This window comes from Oncorhynchus masou, chromosome 28 (assembly GCF_036934945.1).
Source record: "Oncorhynchus masou masou isolate Uvic2021 chromosome 28, UVic_Omas_1.1, whole genome shotgun sequence".
Taxonomy (NCBI): domain Eukaryota; kingdom Metazoa; phylum Chordata; class Actinopteri; order Salmoniformes; family Salmonidae; genus Oncorhynchus; species Oncorhynchus masou.
The window spans coordinates 69,446,394-69,466,968 of record NC_088239.1 but is presented as its reverse complement, the minus strand read 5'-3'; the positions used below and the strand labels follow the sequence as shown (position 1 = coordinate 69,466,968).

General features: G+C 40.9%; 1 protein-coding gene across 2 annotated transcripts in view; it reads right to left on the bottom strand.

The window, feature by feature from the left end:
• LOC135518160 (tetratricopeptide repeat protein 33-like) overlaps positions 1 to 19,724 on the bottom strand; it is a 52,672-nt gene extending 32,948 nt beyond the window's left edge. For both annotated transcript variants that reach the window (XM_064943084.1, XM_064943085.1), the window contains exons 1-2: positions 19,657 to 19,724; positions 18,821 to 19,039 (exon numbers count right to left, since the gene is read on the bottom strand). In XM_064943084.1, the coding sequence (XP_064799156.1) occupies positions 18,821 to 19,038 (218 nt within the window). In that variant the 5' untranslated portion in view covers position 19,039; positions 19,657 to 19,724. The remainder of the gene's footprint in view (positions 1 to 18,820; positions 19,040 to 19,656) is intronic.
• Between the last annotated feature and the right edge of the window lie 851 nt (positions 19,725 to 20,575).

Here is a 20,575-nt window from a genome sequence, read left to right as displayed (position 1 = left end):
AAGGATTCTGTATGGAGGAATGGTCTAACATCCTTCCCAATGTGTTCTCCAATCTCATAAAACATGAAGAGAAAAAGGCTCAGTTTTATTATCCTCGTAATGGGAGGGTGATGGAGTATTGAAAACATGGGTGCCCCCATCTTTTTGATTGATACTGAGCAAATAACAGAATTGTCCTTTTATGTATATACAGTGCCTTGCGAAAGTATTCGGCCCCCTTGAACTTTACGACCTTTTGCCACATTTCAGGCTTCAAACAAAGATATAAAACTGTATTTTTTTGTGAAGAATCAACAACAAGTGGGACACAATCATGAAGTGGAACGACATTTATTGGATATTTCAAACTTTTTTAACAAATCAAAAACTGAAAAATTGGGCGTGCAAAAATTATTCAGCCCCCTTAAGTTAATACTTTGTAGCGCCACCTTTTGCTGCGATTACAGCTGTAAGTCGCTTGCGGTATGTCTCTATCAGTTTTGCACATCAAGAGACTGAAATTTTTTCCCATTCCTCCTTGCAAAACAGCTTGAGCTCAGTGAGGTTGGATGAAGAGCATTTGTGAACAGCAGTTTTCAGTTCTTTCCACAGATTCTCAATTGGATTCAGGTCTGGACTTTGACTTGGCCATTCTAACACCTGGATATGTTTATTTTTGAACCATTCCATTGTAGATTTTGCTTTATGTTTTGGAAGACAAATCTTGGGCTGAATAATTTTGCACGCCCAATTTTTCAGTTTTTGATTTGTTAAAAAAGTTTGAAATATCCAATAAATGTCGTTCCACTTCATGATTGTCCCACTTGTTGTTGATTCTTCACAAAAAAATACAGTTTTATATCTTTATGTTTGAAGCCTGAAATGTGGCAAAAGATCGCAAAATTCAAGGGGGCCGAATACTTTCGCAAGGCACTGTATATATATTTTATTTTATTGTATGTAACACAGTATTTGTATTATTTATTTTATATAGTATTGTTTGCTCATCTTAATAAAGAGTGCCTATAATTTGACAAAAAAACACTTAAGATCTGACTATTTGAACATGTATTCACATAACTTGATCCTTGAAATGTGTAAAAAAAAAAGAAAAACAGTAAGCCCTTGTGTCGAGACTAAATACAGTACAATATCAAAAACTCACATTGTAGACCAACGTTTTGGCTGATTTAAAACATGTCTTCAGATTGGACCATCAGTAAGGTCAGAGAACAAATACACAAAATGAAATTATACATTTCTGTTATTGACATGAATGGTTTAAATGTCTTTCTCCAAGGGGGTCAGAAAAGACATCATTGCTGCTATTGACAGAAAACCTGTTAAGTGTCCCTGGACATGTAAACCTAGGTAGGATTAAAATCAAAGCTGGGCGTCCAGCTCTAGGAAGAGTCTTTACCACAGGTGGACTCCAAGTTGTAGAAACATCAAAGATGATCAATGGAAACAGAATGCACCTATGCTCAATTTCGAGTGGGTCTGAATACTTATGTAAATAAAAAGGTACCCGTTTTTTTTATTTTTTATACATTTGCAAACATTTCAAAAAAATGCTTTTTGCTTCGTAATTATGGGGTATTGTGTGTAGCTTGCAGAATTCTTTTGGATCCATTTTAGAATAAGGCTGTAATGTAACATAATGTGGGAAAAGTGAAGGGTTCTGAATACTTTCCAAAGGCGCTGTATATTCATTTCTGCCAACTTTTAAATTATAAAGTAGTTGAGAGCCTTCACAGTAGAATGGCTCCCTCTTCTGGACATATTTGGAAACGCAGCACTTTGGTTTGTCCTCAAAAAGGCCACGCTCGGGTGCGGTTTCAACATGGCTACGTAAAGACGTGTTCCGAGGCCTCTCCACAAAGGGATGATACTTTTAATGTTTTAACTATCAAAATAAGAACACATTTTCCATACCTACTGACTCTAGCCACATTCGTATGGCATTATTGGATAGGTCTGGAACCGGGAAAACGATACAAAACGGTAAACAAGAAGACAACAAAGACCAGTAACAAGATGGCGGATGCTAAAGTTATGGACATGCTAGTTACCATCTGCCCAGAAATGGCTACACTACGCTCTGATTTCATGACCGAACCTTGCTCCTCTGTGTCAAATCTAGGAGCTGAAATTATGACTCAAGTCCAGTCAAATATGGCAACACTACAAACAACTATCGCGACACAAACCCCCAAAATAAAGGATATGGAAACATCGCTGACCGGCTTACCGAATTGGAGAACAAAAATAAGAGCTTACCTCTGAGAACATTAAGCTAAAGGTTAGTCTAGATGAACAGGGCAACCCTTCCCGGAGAAAGAACATACGTGTGGTCGGAATCGCAGAAGGGATGGAAGGGCGCAATCCTACTGAGTTCATGGCCTCTTTCCTGCAAGACGTTTACGGGGAGAGATGTCTGACAGGCCCCCAGTCATCGACAGAGGGACGCACTCTAGCAGCAAAACCACAGCCTGGTCGCCCTCCCAGAGCAATGCTGGTCTGCCTACATTACTTCCAGACCAAAGAGAAAATTCTTTGAAATCCCACGAAAGAGGACAACTGAACTACAATGGCAAGTGGATTACTTGGCAGACCTGGCAAGACGCAGAGCTGCATACAAAGATGTGAAGGCCCACCTTCACAAGGCAGGAGTCAGATTTGGCCTGATACAACCGGCTAAACTGAGGTTTGCTTTCTTGAGGGCTAGTCACACATTTGACGACCACCAGTCTGTGCTCACTTTCTACCGGGACAATATCCACTCTACAGCAGCACAGAACCCAGATCGGTGAAGGTTGCTAGTTATGATATTAGGGTGTATACATTGTCAGTGTATGGACATGAACAAGAGTAACTTTTATTTGCCCAAGCTGGGAAGTCAATGCACCGCATACAGATGGCTGATCAAGCACATGATTAGTTGGTGCCTAGAAAGACACCACTCACTTTGGGTTGGAAAAAAATCAATAGCATGTCATCCAGGAGCATTAGCTTCCTTACCATTTATTAATAGCTTTGAAAAGATCCAGGCCTTAATTTTACAGTCTTATAATACACTCTTAGCTTGGAAAGATGCAAGGAGGTACTTGCAGATTCCAGACCATCTCTCACTCCGGTCACCGATTGCCCTTAATCCAGATTTCCCCCCACAAATAAGGAGTATTTGACTTCTGGATTGGAAGACGAAGGGTATTGCTGACCTTATGACTTTATTTTCTCAGGACATTCTTCAATCATTCCAACATATAAAAACTGAGTTTGACACCCCAAACAGATTCTTTTTAAGTACCTACAACTTAGACATTTCATGGAGGGTCAGAAGAAAGTCGATAAACTATGTTTTCAAATTACTGAAGTTGAAAAAAAACATCCTACTGTTCGGAGAGGTTTAATCTCCGACATATATTCTATTTCATTGAACATAAGTGCCTCATCCTATTTTGCGTTGAGAGAAGTTTGGGAGAGAGACTTTGGACATACATTTGTTGAGGAAGAATAGCCTTCTATCTGCGAAAGGGTCAACCCCAAATTCACCTCCATAAGCACACAATAACTACATTTCAAATGTTTTCATAGAACCTACTATACACTTGTCCGCTTTCACAGAATGTTTTCCAATGCATCACATTTATGTTTTAAATGTGAACAGGATACTGGCACCTTCAAGAGAGAATCCTACATAAGATGGTGCTGACAGAGATGGTCGCCTCACTGAGTTCTTAGGAGACTATTTTTTTATGTATTATTTCTTACATTGTTACCCCAGTAAATCTTAAGTCATATTACATACAGCTGGGAAGAACTATTGGATATAAGAGCAATGTCAACTTACCAACATTATGACCAGGAATACGACTTTCCCTGAAGCAGATCCTCTGTTCGGACCACAACCCAGGACAATGGATCCAATCTCAGAAGCCGACCCAAAACAACGGCGCTGCAGAAGGGGCAGACGGAGCGGCCTCCTGGTCAGGCTCCGTAGACGTGCACATCACCCACCGCTCTCGAGTACACTACTTGCCAATGTCTAGTCTCTTGACAACAAGGTAGATGAAATTCGAGCAAGGGTTGCCTTCCAGAGAGACAGAGATTGTAACATTCTCTGTTTCATGGAAACATGGCTCTCTCGGGATATGTTGTTGGAATCAGTTCAGCCAGTGGGCCTCTCCATGCATAGCGCCGACAGAAATAAACACCTCTCTGGGAAGAGGAAGGGTGGGGGTATATGCTCCATAATTATCAACTCATGGTGTAATCCAAAACAACATACAGGAACTCAAGTCCTTCTGCTGACCCGATCTAAAATTCCTTACAATCAAATGCCGGCCATTTTATGTATCAAAATAATTATTGTCAGTTATAGTCACAGCTGTGTACATTCCCCCTCAAGCGGACACCAAGATGACCCTCAAGGAACTTCACTGGACTCTAAACTGGAAACCATATATCCTGAGGCTGCATCAAAGCAAATTTGAGAACAAGGCTACCTAAACTCGATCAGCATATTGATTGCACTACACGCAGGAGGTAATACACTCAATCACTGCTACTCTAACTTTCGCGATGCATACAAAGCCCTCCCCCGCCCTCCCTTCGGCAAATCCGACCATGACGCAATCTTGCTCCTACCGTCTTATTGGTAGAAACTCAAACAGGATGTACCAGTGACAAGAACCATTCAACGCTGGTCTGACCAATCAGAAGCCACGCTTCAAGATTGTTTTGATCACGCGGATTGGAATATGTTCCGGTCAGCCTCAGAAAACAACATCGGCTTATACGCGGACTCGGTGAGCGAGTTTATAAAGAAGTGCATTGGAGATGTTGTACCCACCGTGACTATTAAAACCTACCCTAACCAGAAACCGTGGCTGGATGGCGATATTCGTGCAAAACTGAAAGCACAAACCACCGTATTTAACCATGGAAAGAGGTCTGGACACAGACGTCACACTTCCAGACAAACTAAACACCTTCTTTGCCGCTTTGAGGATAATACAGTGCCACCGTCGCACTGTATTATCCTTCACCTTACCGGCCACCCTAGACCCACTTCAGTTTGCATATCGCCTCAACAGGTCCAAAGATGACGCGATCACACTGCATATTGCCCTATCCCATCTGGACAAAATGAATACCAATTTAAGAATCCTGTTAATTGACAACAGCTCAGCATTCAACACCATAGTACCCTCAAAGCTCATCATCTAGCTGGAGGCCCTGGGTCTCAACCAGGCCGTGTGCAACTGGGTCCTGGACTTTGACAGGCCACCCCCAGGTGGTGAAGGTAGGAAACAACATCTCCACTTCGCTGACCTTCAACACTGGGGCCACACAAGGGTGCGTGCTCAGCCCCCTCCAGTATTCCCTGTTCACCCACCCACCTCCAACTCAACCATCAAGTTTGCAGATGACACAAGAGTAGTGGGCTTGATTACCAACAACGACGAGACAGCCTATTAGGGAGGAGGGAACTCGGTGTGGTGTCAGGAAAACAACCTCTCACTCAACATCAACAAAACAAAAGGAGATGATCATGGACTTCCGGAAACAACAACCCCTTATCCACATCGAAGGGACAGCAGTGGAGAAGGTGGAATGTTTTAAGTTCCTTAGCGTACACATCACGGACAAACTGAAATGGACCACCCACAGAGACAGTATGGCGAAAAAGGCGCAACAGTGCCTCGTCATTCTCAGGAGGCTGAAGAAATTTGGCTTGTCACCCAAAACCCTGACAAACTTTTAGATGCAAAATCGAAAGCGTCCAGCCTGTTATGGCAAATGCACCGCCCTCAACCGCAAGCCTCTCCAGAGGGTGGTGTAGTCTGCACAACGCATCAGAGGCAAACTAACTGCCCTCAATGAAACATACAGCACCTGATGTCACAGGAAGGCTAAAAAGTTCAAGGACAACAACCACCCAAGCCACTGCCTGTTACACCACTAACATCCAGAAGGTGAGGTGCAGGTGCATCAAAGCTGGGACAGAGAGACTGAAAAACAGCTTATATCTCAAGGCCATCAGACTGCTAAAAAGCAATCACTACCTCAGAGAAGCTGCCTACATTGCTGCCTACACTGCCTACATTGTGACACTAGCCACTTTAATAAATGGCTCACTAGTCACTTTAAACAATGCCACTTTAAATAATGCTTACATATCTTACATGACTCATATCACATGTACAGTCGTGGCCAAAGGTTTTGGGGATGACACAAATATTAATTTTCAAAGTCTGCTGCCTCAGTTTGTATGATGGCAATTTGCATATACTCCAGAATGTTATGAAGAGTGATCAGACGAATTGCAATTAATTGCAAAGTCCCTCTTTGCCATGCAAATGAATCCCCCAAAACATTTCCACTGCATTTCAGCCCTGCCACAAAAGGACCAACTGACTTCATTTCAGTGATTCTCTCGTTAACACAGGTGTGAGTGTTGATGAGGACAAGGCTGGAGATCACTCTGTCATGCTGATTGTTTGAATAACAGACTGGAAGCTTCAAAAGGAGGGTGGTGCTTGGAATCATTGTTCTTCCTCTGTCAACATGGTTACCTGCAAGGAAACAAGTGCCATCATCATTGCTTTGCACAAAAAGGGCTTCACAGGCAAGGATATTGCTGCCAGGAAGATTGCACCTAAATCAACCATTTATCGGATCATCAAGAACTTCCAGGAGAGCGGTTCAATTGTTGTGAAGAATGGTTCAGGGCGCCCAAGAAAGTCCAGCAAGCGCCAGGACCATCTCCTAAAGTTGATTCAGCTGCGGGACCGGGGCACCACCAGTAATGAGCTTGCTCAGGCATGGCAGCAGGCAAGTGCATATGCAAACACAGTGAGGCAAAGACTTTTGGAGGATGGCCTGGTGTCAAGAAGGGCAGCAAAGAAGCCACTTCTACTCCAGGAAAAACTAGAGGAACAGACTGATATTCTGCAAAAGGTACAGGGATTGGACTGCCGAGGACTGGGATAAAGTAATTTTCTCTGATGAATCCCCTTTCCGATTGTTGGGGCATCCGGAAAAAAAGCTTGTCCAGAGAAGACAAGATGAGCGCTACCATCAGTCCTGTGTCATGCCAACAGTAAAGCATCCTGAGACCATTCATGTGTGGGGTTGCTTCTCAGCCAAGGGACTGGGCTCACTCACAATTTTGCCTAAGAATGCAGCCATGAATAAAGAATGGTACCAATACATCCTCCGAGTGCAACTTCTCCCAACCATTAAGGAACAGTTTGGTGACGAACAATGCCTTTTCCAGCACCTTGCCATAACGGAAAAGTGATAACTAAGTGGCTCGGAGAACAAAACATCAATATTTTGGGTCCATGGCCAGGAATCTCCCCAGACCTTAATCCCATTGAGAACTTGTGGTCAATTCTCAAGAGGTGGGTGGACAAACAAAACCCACAAATTCTGACAAATTCAAAGCATGGATTATGCAATAATAGGCTGCCATCAGTCAGGATGAGCCAAGAAGTTAATTGACAGCATACCCGCGCGGATTGCAGAGGTCTTGAAAATTAAGGGTTTGCATCAACTCTTTGCATCAACTTCATGTAATTGTCAATAAAAGCCTTTGACACTTATGAAATGCTTGTAATTATACTTCAGTATTCCATAGTAACATCTGACAAAAATATCTAAAGACACTGAACAGCAAACTTTGTGGAAATTAATATTTGTGTCATTCTCAAAACTTTTGGCCACGACTGCATATACTGTATTTTATACCATCTATTGCACCTTGCTTATGCCACTCGGCCATTGCTCATCTATATACTTAAATGTACATATTCTCATTCACCCCTTTAGATTTGTGTGTATTAGGTAGTTGTTGGGGAATTGTTAGATTACTTGTTAAATATTACGGCACTAGAAGCACAAGTGTAACAAGTAACAATAGCTTTAGGCCTCTGTATGCTATAAGCTACTGTATGCTTAAGCTTAAACTCTATTGGACCATTAGGTAAATAAACCACACAATTGAATAATTTAGGAAAATAATGCAGGCTTGTATTTTGTAAATAAAAACTTACCAAAAAAACGAATCACCTTGAGTAAATATTGATATGTTGTGATATTTGTACAATGAGCTCAATATGAATGAAATACATCAATAGCAAAATAGACTTAGATATCAGCCATATATCCTGCCTATAGTTTACTAGGGTGCACCCAACTATCTTAATCTGAGGGTCTCTCAGATTTCAATGTTCAAAGTTCAATAGCAATACAATAAAATACTGCCTTATAAACCACTATGAATTAGAATCAAATGTGAGTGACTGCCTATCAAACACTGTAAGGTATTTAAGTGTAGCATGTGCTTATAACAATCCCACTGCAAAGTATGATGCAATGATGTCTTGCAAGAAATCCTACCACACCGTAGTATGGTAGTGCAAAGTCAGTGTTATCTCAGGAAAATAAATCTTGCATGCAAATCTTCCTATCAATGTCCTGGGTTCGGGTGGCTCGCCATCCTTGGTGGAACTGAATCCATACTAAAAAATCTAACCAAATCCTGGCATCAATCTTTCCCTCATTCCCTTCACAGCACGTTCATATAGATAAGTGAGTGTTAATATCCAGTTCCCTTTTTAGGTCAGTTTTATACTACTTCAACGATTTGAAACTACGTTTTTCTTCCATGGAATGGCGGTAGCTCTTTTTCAGCACATTGGCGCCGACTGGTGTATAACGTGAGGTTAGGAGAAGGACTAAGAGAATATTGAGTTATGATTGGCTCAAAATAAGCTGCTCGTCAAGCAGATTCTGCCAGCTGATATGTAATAGCTGTGAAGTTAAATATATCAATAGCAATATAGTATAATATGATTGTTACTGGAATCTCACTAGTAATGATAAGTATTCAACATTAGTGGACCGGTGTTACACCCGCATCTGCTTACCATGTGTATGTGACCAATAAAATAATTTGATTTGATTCATGCATGTTTTTTGGTATTGTAGCAGAATCCAATCTTATTGGAATGATATTCATTTACACATCTAGAAGATCTTGAGTAGACAATTTGCTTTTTCACCAAATGTACATTTTGTTCTACTTATTCATTTTATTGTACTTGGTCTGTGTGGTGCACTTTGTTTGGTTGTCTGTGTAACCCCTGTTAAAAGAGAATAACATTCTAATAGAAGGATAATAAAAAAAAAGTCCAGAATTGATTACTTCCAGAAGCTGCTGCTCGCTGACATTTCAGGGAACAGGGACAAGAGCACTGATGAGGATCACAGTAAATTTCCTGGATTGGTCTCAGGTTTAGATGTTTGCGCAGATCCAGTCTAACTAAATGAGAGATCCATCCATGGCAGAGAGCTCTTCCTTTATAGAGCCATTCTTCACAGGCCCTGGCACCAGTCTGCTGGGAGCCTCGACCGCTGGCACCAGTCTGCTGGGAACATCGACCACTAGCACCAGTCTGCTGAGAGTCTAGACCCCTGTCTGCGTCACTCACAGGCCCTGGCACCAGTCTGCTGGGAGCCCGAATCCCTGCCTGCGTCACTTACAGGCACTCCTGCAGCGGTTCCAAAATGGTAGATGCAAAATGGGTCCAAGCCAAAGGGAATGTCAGAGCAGTCAGAGTGCCTGTGTGTGTGTGTGTCTGGCCAGCCTGTTGATGGAGGATTACGCTGCAGCATCTGGGCTTGAGCTTGTCAAACAATCTGATTAGTGAATGTCCGATCTCATGGAACATTGCCTTGACATGGACACAACTTGCGATTAACATATTGGTCAATTTTGCTGCTGACTAACCGACCTCATTAACCCGGTCAACAAACGGTAAAAAAAAGCCCAAACAGTAAAATACATGACCAACAGAAAATACTATGCATGCATACAAGTAACGGACATATCTCATTAAAAGCTTAAAGGGTAGGAAGCATAAACTAAACCAAATGTAACATATGGATTTGCAATAGAACACGCATTAAAACACCCAATGAAAAGTTACCTCACTTCTGTGTTATTCCAGTTATTCCATAAAACTATTCAGAAATCCAAAGAATGCCAAAAAACATTTGCAGGGTGTTACGTAATATGGAGGGCCCGTCAAACCAGCCTATTTCCTATAAAGTAAATGTCAGCAGTAATAACTTCAAATGAAAGACTTCAAATTTAACCAAATCGTTTGAACCTATGACTACTGGTTTCAATAACATTTTCTGCCAACTTACAAGAAAATTACTTTATAAATAAAATTTTACAAATCAGCTTGCAAGGTTGCTAGCCAACCAGCCTGCTAATGTTAGCTCTACAAGCCTGCTGACCTTACGTATGCACAGCGAGATTCAGTCGGTTACTATCAACACCTAAGTTACAGCTAAATTAAAGTAAACCAAAAAGGTTTTGGAATTACAGTATCAGCCAGAAGTTTGAACAAACCTACCCATTCTAGTTAAAAAATCTGTGTTTTTTTTTTTTTTACTATTTACTACATTGTAGAACAATAGGGAAGACATCAAAACTATGAAATAACACATATGGAATCATGTTGTAACCAAAAAGGTGTTGATTCTTCAAAGTAGCCACCCTTTTACTTGATGACAGCTTTGCACTCTCTTGGCATTCTCTCAAACAGCTTTACCTGGAATACTTTTCTAAGTGTTCCCACATATGGTGAGCACTTGTTGCCTGCTTTTCCTTCACTCTGTGGTCTAACACTTCCCAAACCCTCTCAATTTCATTGATGTCGGGGGATTGTGGAGGCCAGGTCATCTGATGCAGCACTCCATCACTCTCCTTCTTGGTCAAATAGCCCTTACACAGCCTGGAGGTGTGTTGGGTCATTGTTCTGTTGAAAAACAAATGGTAGTCCCACTGAGCGTAAACCAGATTCGATGGCGCACACTGCAGAATGCTGTGGTACCCATGATGGTCAAGTGTGCCTTGAATTCTAAATAAATCACAGACAGTGTCACCAGCAAAGCATCCGCACACCATAACACCTCCTCCTTAATACTTTGCGGTGGTAACCACACATGCAGAGATCATCTGTTCACCGACACTGCATCTCACAAAGACACGGCGGTTAGAACCAAAAATCTCAAATTTGAACTCATCAGACCAAAGAACAAATTTCCACCATTCTAATGTCCATTGCTCGTGTTTCTTAGCCCAAGCAAGTCTCTTCTTATTGTTGGTGTCCTTTAATAGTGGTTTCTTTGCAGCAATTTAACCATGAAAGCCTGATTCATGCAGTCTCCTCTGAACAGTTGATGTTGAGATGTCTGAAGCATTTATTTGGGCTGAAATTTCTGAGGCTGGTAACTCTAATGAACTTATCCTCTGCAGCAGAAGTAACTCTCGGTCATCCTTTCCTGTGGCGGTCCTCATGAGAACCAGTTTCATTATAGTACTTGAAGGTTTTTGCGACTGCACTTGAAGAAACTTTTAAAGTTCTTGACATTTTACGGATTGACTGACCTTCATGTCTTAAAGTAATGATGGACTGTCATTTCTCTTTGCTTATTTGAGCTGTTCTTGCCAAAATATGGACTTGGTCTTTTACCAAATAGGGCTGTCTTCTGTATATCACCCCTACCTTGTCACACCACAACTGATTGGCTCAAACGCATTAAGGAGGAAACTAATTACACAAATTAACAAGGCACACCTGTTAATTGAAATGCATTCAAGGTGACTACCTTATGAACCTGGTTGAGAGAATGCCACGAGTGTGCAAAGTTTTCATCAAGGCGAAGTGTGGCTACTCCAAAGAATCTGAAATATAAAATATATTTAGATTTGTTTATCACTTTTTTTGGTTACAACATGATTCCATGTGTGTTATTTCATAGTTTTGATGTCTTCACTATTATTCTAAAATGCAGAACATAGTAAAACATAAATTAAAACCCTTGAATGAGTAGGTGTCTCCAAACTTTTGACTGGTATTGTATTTCTTGCCACTCATTCTAAAACTGACTGCAGCGCTTTGTTAAGTGTTGCAGTAATTTCACTTGCTGTGGTAGTTGATGTGTAGAGTGTTGAGTCACCAGCATACATTGACACACAGGCTTTACTCAGAGCCAGCGGCAGGTCATTAGTAAAGATTGAAAAAAGTAAGGGGCCTAGACAGCTGCCCTGGGGAATGCCTATCTGGATTATGTTTCAGGCTTCCATTAACAAACACCCTCTCTCGATGCACAATATAGCAGAGGACGTAAAGCCATAATACATTAGTTTTTCTAGAAGCAGATTATGATCGATAATGTCAGAAGCCATACTGAAGTCTAACAGCACAGCCCCCAGTCTTTTTATTATCAATTTCTCTCAACAAATCAGTCATTTGTGTAAGTCTTTACATGTTAAACGCCCTTCCCTATACACGTGCTGAAAATCTGTCATTCATTTGTTTACTATGAAATAGCATTGTATCTGGTAAAACACATTTTTTTCCAAAAGTTAAGGGTTGGTAACAGGTTGATTGTTCGGCTGTTTGAAAAGGGTGCGTTGCCAATCTTTGGTAGCAGAATAACTTTTGCTTCACTCCAGGCTTTAGGGCATTAAGTTGTGATTTTTTTTAGGTAGTTTCAATTCAATGATAAAAAATAAAAAAAACACAATTTTCGATTTCGGTTTTGATTATTTTAAACATTAAATGCACTCTATATTATGTGGGTTGGATGCTGTAACAACACAGAATACATTTTTTAATTAAAGTCCCCATGATGGTAGTTACTGCCCATTATGCTTATCACTTATTATTAACATTACTTTAATAAAATATTTCAGTTGTCTATTTTAAATTTGTTTTATTTGAGGACTTTATTATTTAATTCCAAGTCATCATCTCATCTCTATAGAGCTGCTGCTTATGCTGTCTGACAAAATCACTATTTTAATAGGCCTAGTTCTTCAAAGTAAATAAGGCATACTTTATGACTGCTGAATACCAACTGTCTCTGAATCACTAAGATCATGTATTTTCTGGTAAAAAATACTTTGTTGACAGTGCATTCTTCTGGTCTCTTACGTAGCAGGCATAAAATAAACACATACCGGACTTGTAACTGTGCAGTGGATTATGCTCATTGTTGTTAATTATCACCTTTTCTGCACTAAACTATGGAGAATATTGGCCTGCTGGAAATGACAACTTCCTAGTACATTGCACAGTTCAAGCTGGATCTGATTTATATCTAGAGAAACTGCAGTAAAATATGTGCATTAAGCCCACAGAAATTAGTATTATTTATTTTAATAATTGAATTCAAATAACTGAACAAAATGGAACTGAAATAATTGAACCAATGTCGGCCAATTAGTTGTTTAAAAAACGATTCATTGCTCAGCACTAGAGCAGGCACACTTTCCTGTAGGCTTAGATTGAAGAGATGGCAAATAGGAGTGGCAATATCTTCAGCTATAATCCTCAGTAATTTTCCATCCAAGTCGTCAGACCCAGGACGCTTGTCATTTTTTATAAAAAAAAAAATAGTCTATCATCTCTTCCACACTCACTTTACGGAATAAAACATTACAATGCTCGTCTTTCATAATTTTGTCAGTTATGCATGGATATGTAGGTTCAGAATTTGTTGTGGGCATGTCATGCATAAATTTGCTAATCTTGCCAAATAAAAAAAATCATTAAAGTAGTTGGCAACGTTAGCCAGCGGGAACTAGCTTGATAGCACTGATTCTCCATATGAAGTCGAGACATAGTGCATAAAGTAGTAAATATCTTTGGTAGTTCCAAAGATATCCGGAAATAAGTTAATAAATATGTAAAAACACTAAAACATAACTGTGTTTGTGGTTAAAGATAACCAGATCGTGACTACAACTAAGTTACTGAGTCTTTGACCATACTGTGTTATTTGGTTGTAAAAAAATAAATAATCATTTTTCCTACCTTTTAATGAAAGCATGCAGCAAAAGCAAGCCTTTCGTCTTACAGTCATAACCTATTATTGAACATGCAACTCCAGTAATGAAGCAGCTAATTAAACATAATTTTCAAACATTAGTCAAAAATCCATTTGTGGGAAAACACAGTTGTAATGAGCCTACCCATTGCGAGCGGTTCAATATACAGTGGGGCAAAAAAGTATTTAGTCAGCCACCAATTGTGCAAGTTCTCCCACTTAAAAAGGTGGGAGGCCTGTAATTATCATCATAGGTACACTTCAACTATGACAGACAAAATTAGAAGAAATAAAATCCAGAAAATCACATTGTAGGATTTTTAATGAATTTATTTGCAAATTATGGTGGAAAATAAGTATTTGGTCACCTACAAACAAGCAAGATTTCTGGCTCTCACAGACATGTAACAACTTCTTTAAGAGGCTCCTCTGTCCTCCACTTGTTACATGTATTAATGGCACCTGTTTGAATTTGTTATCAGTATAAAAGACACCTGTCCACAACCTCAAACAGTCACACTCCAAACTCCACTATGGCCAAGACCAAAGAGCTGTCAAAGGACACCAGAAACAAAATTGTAGACCTGCACCAGGCTGGGAAGACTGAATCTGCAATAGGTAAGCAGCTTGGTTTGAAGAAATCAACTGTGGGAGCAATTATTAGGAAATGGAAGACATACAAGACCACTGATACTCTCCCTCGATCTGGGGCTCCACGCAAGATCTCACCCCGTGGGGTCAAAATGATCACAAGAACTGTGAGCTAAAATCCCAGAACCACACGGGGGGACCTAGTGAATGACCTGCAGAGAGCTGGGACCAAAGTAACAAAGCCCACCATCAGTAACACACTACGCCGCCAGGGACTCAAATCCTGCAGTGCCAGACGTGTCCCCCTGCTTAAGCCAGTACATGTCCAGGCCCGTCTGAAGTTTGCTAGAGGGCATTTGAATGATCCAGTAGAAGATTGGGAGAATGTCATATGGTCAGATGAAACCAAAATATAACTTTTTGGTAAAAACTCAACTCGTCGTGTTTGGAGGACAAAGAATGCAGAGTTGCATCCAAAGAAAACCATACCTACTGTGAATCATGGGGGTGGAAACACCATGCTTTGGGGCTGTTTTTCTGCAAAGGGACCAGGACGACTTATCCGTGTAAAGGAAAGAATGAATGGGGCCATGTATCGTGAGATTTTGAGTGAAAACCTCCTTCCATCAGCAAGGGCATTGAAGATGAAACGTGGCTGGTCTTTCAGCATGACAATGATCCCAAACACACCGCCCGGGCAGCAAAAGAGTGGCTTCATAAGAAGCATTTCAAGGTCCTGGAGTGGCCTAGCCAGTCTCCAGATCTCAACCCCATAGAAAATCTTTGGAGGGAGTTGAAAGTCTGTGTTGCCCAGCAACAGCCTCAAAACATCACTGCTCTAGAGGAGATCTGCATGGAGGAATGGGCCAAAATACCAGCAACAGTGTGTGAAAACCTTGAAGACTTACAGAAAACGTTTGACCTCTGTCATTGCCAACAAAGGGTATATAACAAAGTATTGAGATAAAGTTTTGTTATTGACCAAATACTTATTTTCCACCATAATTTGCAAATAAATTCATTAAAAAATCCTACAATGTGATTTTCTGGATTTTTTTTGTCATTTTGTCTGTCATAGTTGAAGTGTACCTATGATGAAAATTACAGGCCTCATCTTTTTAAGTGGGAGAACTTGCACAATTGGTGGCTGACTAAATACTTTTTTGCCCCACTCTATATGACAGAGATAAATCTCCTTTAGAAACTTAGAAAGAAGGTGAATCTAATAGCATTCTAGGATGGGTTGTTAATATGACTAGGATTGTGACTTTGGCTTCTGGGCAAAAAAAGAAAGTTCATATGAAAATCAATATAATGGGAGAGAAATGCTGGTCTTTATAAATTAATTGCCTCCACGTTTCTAAGGTTGGATTTTGGCTACTCTGAAGCAACATAAGACATGCCTCATTATTTGAAGTAATGTAAAATGTTTAGGTTTCAAACAATTGTACTGCCTCAAGCTCACATTGCAAAGTGGTGCGCGATGAGCTGAAGCCTGCCTGCCTACCATTGCCTATAGCCTATGCACTCGAATGACAAAAATAAAAACATGATCTCTTTATAAATCGGTGCAATGAACAGTTTTAACACATGATTGGATTTAGAATGGTTATTTATTGACCAATGACTGGGCTTATAAAAATGACATGTTTTGAGGAGCTGCTCACTATGACAGCCTAGTTTGAAGAGCAGAATAGCCTATGTATGCTGTGCGTGTGTGATAAATATATTGAACAAAAATATAAACGCAACATGTAAAGTGTTAGTCCCATGTTTCATGAACTGAAATAAAAGATCAGACATTTTCTATACGCACAAAAAGCTTATTTCTCTCAAAATCTGTGCACAAATTTGTTTACATCCTTGTTAGTGAGCATTTCTCCTTTGCCAAGATAATCCATCCACCCGACAGGTGGCATATCAAAAGCTGATTAAACAGCATGATCATTACACAGGTGCACCTTGTGCTGGGAACAATAAAAGGCAACTCTAAAATGGGCAGTTGTCACACAACACAATGCTACATATGTCTCAAGTTGAGGGAGTGTGCAAATGGCATGCTGACTGCAGGAATGTCCACCAAAGCGGTTGCCAGAGAATTTAATGTTAATTTCTCTACCATAAGCCTCTTCCAATGTCATTTTAGAGAATTTGGCAGTATGTCCAACTGGCCTCACAATCGCACACCACATGTAACCACATCAGCCTAGCACCTCCACATGCTGCTTCTTCACCTGCGGGATCATCTGACAGCTGATGAAAATGTGGGTTTGTAGAACCAAAGAATTTCTGCACAAATGGTCAGAAACGGTCTCCGGGAAGTTCATCTGTGTGCTCATTGTCCTCACGGCAGTTCGGTGTCGTTTACGACTTCAGTGGGCAAATGCTCACCTTTGATGGCTACTGGCACGCTGCAGAAGTGTTCAGATTCACCCGGATGAATCCAGGTTTCAACTGTACTGGGCAGATGGCAGACAGTGTGTATGGCGTCATGTGGGCGAGTGATTTGCTGATGTCATTGTTGTGAACATAGTTCCCCATGGTATTGGTGGGATTATGGTATGGGCAGGAATAAGCTACGGACAACGAATACAATTGCATGTTATCCATGGCAATATGAATGCACAGAGATACAGTGATGAGATCCTGAGGCCCATGTCATGCCATTCATCCGCCGCCATCACCTCATTTTTCAGCATGACAATGCACAGCCCCATGTCGCAAGGATCAGTACACAATTCCTGGAAGCTGAAAAGGTCCCAGTTCTTCCATGGCCTGCATACTCAGCAGACATGTCACCTATTGAGCATGTATGGGATGCTCTGGATCAACGTGTATGACAGTGTTTCAGTTCCAGCCCATACCCAGCAACTTCCCATTGAAGAGTGGGACACAATTCCACAGGCCACAACCAACAGCCTGATCAACAGAGATGTGTCACGCTGCATGAGCCAAATGGTGGTCACACCAGATACCGACTGATTTTCTGATCCACAAGTGCAAGATACACGATGACCAGCGAAAATACACACGACAATTTAATTCCACTACAATATGCAAATTAACCTATATACTGCATGACCGGTCAAATGTGACTTGTTTCAGGAAACTAGGCGCATGTCACGTGTCACTACTTCACGGGCGAGGCATTTGAATGTAAACATGCAGAAATGCCTTCTGGAACATGTGAACTTTCATGTGCCTTAATAACAAACTTGTATGCCATCTGTACATTTGAATAAAAATTTTAAATTATGAGCAGTTGGGTTCGCCACAGAAAAGAGAGGGACCTTCCCGCTAGCCCTGATTGGCTGAGATAATGGATGGAGAGATGAGAGATGAGTTCGGATTGGTCTGCCACGTAGCACGCTTCTGTCTATAACATGAGCTGCTCAGTATTTGTAGGTAATTCTTTCTAATGCAGCTTTAAAAAAAAAAGATAACACAAAGAACTGCAAAGGTGTTGATCTCCTCTTTCTGGAGGTCAGAGTTTTGAAATCAGTGGAATGCCCAGTGAAAGCAGAGTATGAGAGCTAAGGAGATAATTCTGGCATTGTACAAAACACCTGTCTCTTCAAACTAGGCCAACGAGAGTGTCCAAGTTCTAAAATTCTCAGGTAGAATGCCCTGCTTTTATTTCGTCACACTCACAACCGTAAGTTATTTTCTGTAATTAGCTCGCCATTAACTTGTAAATAACAATCTTGTTGTGAGTATATTTCCTGGAATAATAAACACAAATTAGCTTAAGTTATTTGAACTGACTAGCCCGCTAACTTAACGTTAGCAAGCTAGCTAGCTAACTAACAAGCTGGAAACGAACCAAAACCTTGCTTAGAAAGTTGCCTGGTTTGCTAGATTGACATATGCTCCAGAGCGATGCAGCGGTCTAAGGCACTGCATCTCTGTGCAAGACGCGTCACTACAGTCCCTGGTTCGAATCCAGGCTGTATCACATCCGGCGGTGATTTGGAGTCGGCGCACAATTGGCCCAGCGTTGTCCGGGTTTGGCCGTCATTGTAAATAAGAATATTTTCTTAACTGACTTGCCTAGTTAAAAAAAAATGTTAAACGCTAAATTCATTTTTAAAACGGATGGGTTTATTGGTGTTACTATTTTTGACCACCAGGCTGGATTGCAGCCTGTAGTTTTTCTGTTATTACTTTATCATAACGATAAAAAGTTTGATGTCGGACGAGAATAGAATGTTCATGATGTCACTGCGACAACTGTCTATAGACAACTGTCTATTATACCTATCTTGAGTTGGTACTCTTGCCAAAAATTAAACAAGACCATCAGGACCTTGGACAAAGCCGTCACCCTCACCTGCCCTCTTGTGCCAGCACCGTCCCCTCCTCCTTCAGCCTGTTTCCCTTCGCAGCGCAGTCCTCCAGGAGGGCTTCACGGCGCCGTTTGATAGCATGTAGCCAGTCCACCTCGTCCACTCCATCCTCCTCTGGCTTCTCCGCCGCGGCTTCAAACTGCTGCACCGCTGCCTTGCACACCCGCTCGCCCACTTTCCTCTTCCAGCCGAACGAAGCCATCCTGTACATAAATGACAGTAAATTAGCTGTAGGCTTGTGAAACCTCAGCATGCAAATAGCCCGCTACTTCTGCTAACATACACGTGAGACTTGTAACCTGAAGTTTGGGATGACAGTCAGGTTTCTTGACGTTGAATTAGGTAGCTAGCAAGCATGTACGTTGAAAGGGAAGGGCTATACGGATACTCTTACGTGCAAACCAACTAGCCAAAACCATTAACCCTGACTCTAACCTAAATAATTTGAACAAATCCTGAAAATAACGTTAAATATCGGTCTTCACGTCAGGAGTGTCATAGCTAGCATGCTAACGTAAGCGAGAAAGCATGTACGTTGAAAGGGAAGGGCTATACGGATATTCTTACGTGCAAACCAACTAGCCAAAACCATTAACCCTGACCCTAACCTAAATAATTTGAACAAATCCTGAAAATAACGTTAAATATCGGTTTGCACGTCAGGAGTGTCATAGCTAGCATGCTAACGTTAGCTAGCTATACGCTGGCTAGAAAATAGGTACAAGCGCTAACGTTTGTTAACCTGGACAACTAACTAATTGTTGACCAAATGCATTTTATTTAACATGTGGCTGTATATATTTGGTTAAAACGCAATTACCTATGCTGCTGTGGCTATTGCTACACTTTCAACTTTCTAATTAACCCGGAAGCTCTTGTGATTGTAAACACAAATGTAAAGGGACAGTACGGATATTTTGAAGTCATTTGTAAGGTGTATGATAGGAACAGCACAGCTATTTCGAAAAGTCTGGTCTAGATATGTTTTTGGCAATCTTCCTCTTTTGTCAGTAATAAGTAGATAGCTCTGCTTCTCAAACATACATCTGCAGTTGTAGACATGGAATCACTGGCCACTTTTTAATAATGGGACACTAGGCACTTTGTTTACATACTGCTATACTCATCCCATATGTACAGTTGAAGTCGGACATTTACATATACCTTAGCCAAATACATTTATACTCAGTTTTTCACAATTCCTAAAAATTCCCTGTTTTAGGTCCGTTAGGATCACCACTATTTTAATAATTAAATGTCAGAATAATAGTAGAGAGAATGATTTAGTTCAGCTTTTATTTTATCACATTCCCAATTGGTCAGAAGTTTACATACACTCAATTAGTATTTGGTAGCATTACCTTTAAATTGTTTAACTTGGGACAAACATTTTGGGTAGTCTTCCACAAGCTTGCCAGAATAAGTTGGGTGAATTTTGGCCCATTCCTCCTGACAGAGGTGGTGTAACTGAGTCAGGTTTGTAGGCCTCCTTGCTCGCACACACTTTTTCAGTTCTGCCCACAAATGTTCTATAGGATTGAGGTCAGGGCTTTGTGATGGCCACTCCAATACCTTGCCTTTGTTGTCCTAAAAGCCATTTTGCCACAACTTTGGAAGTATGCTTGGGGTCATTGTCCATTTGCAAGACTCATTTGCGACCAAACTTTAACTTCCTGACTGATGTCATGAGATGTTGTTTCAATATATCCACATAATTCTCCTCCCTTGATGCCATCTAT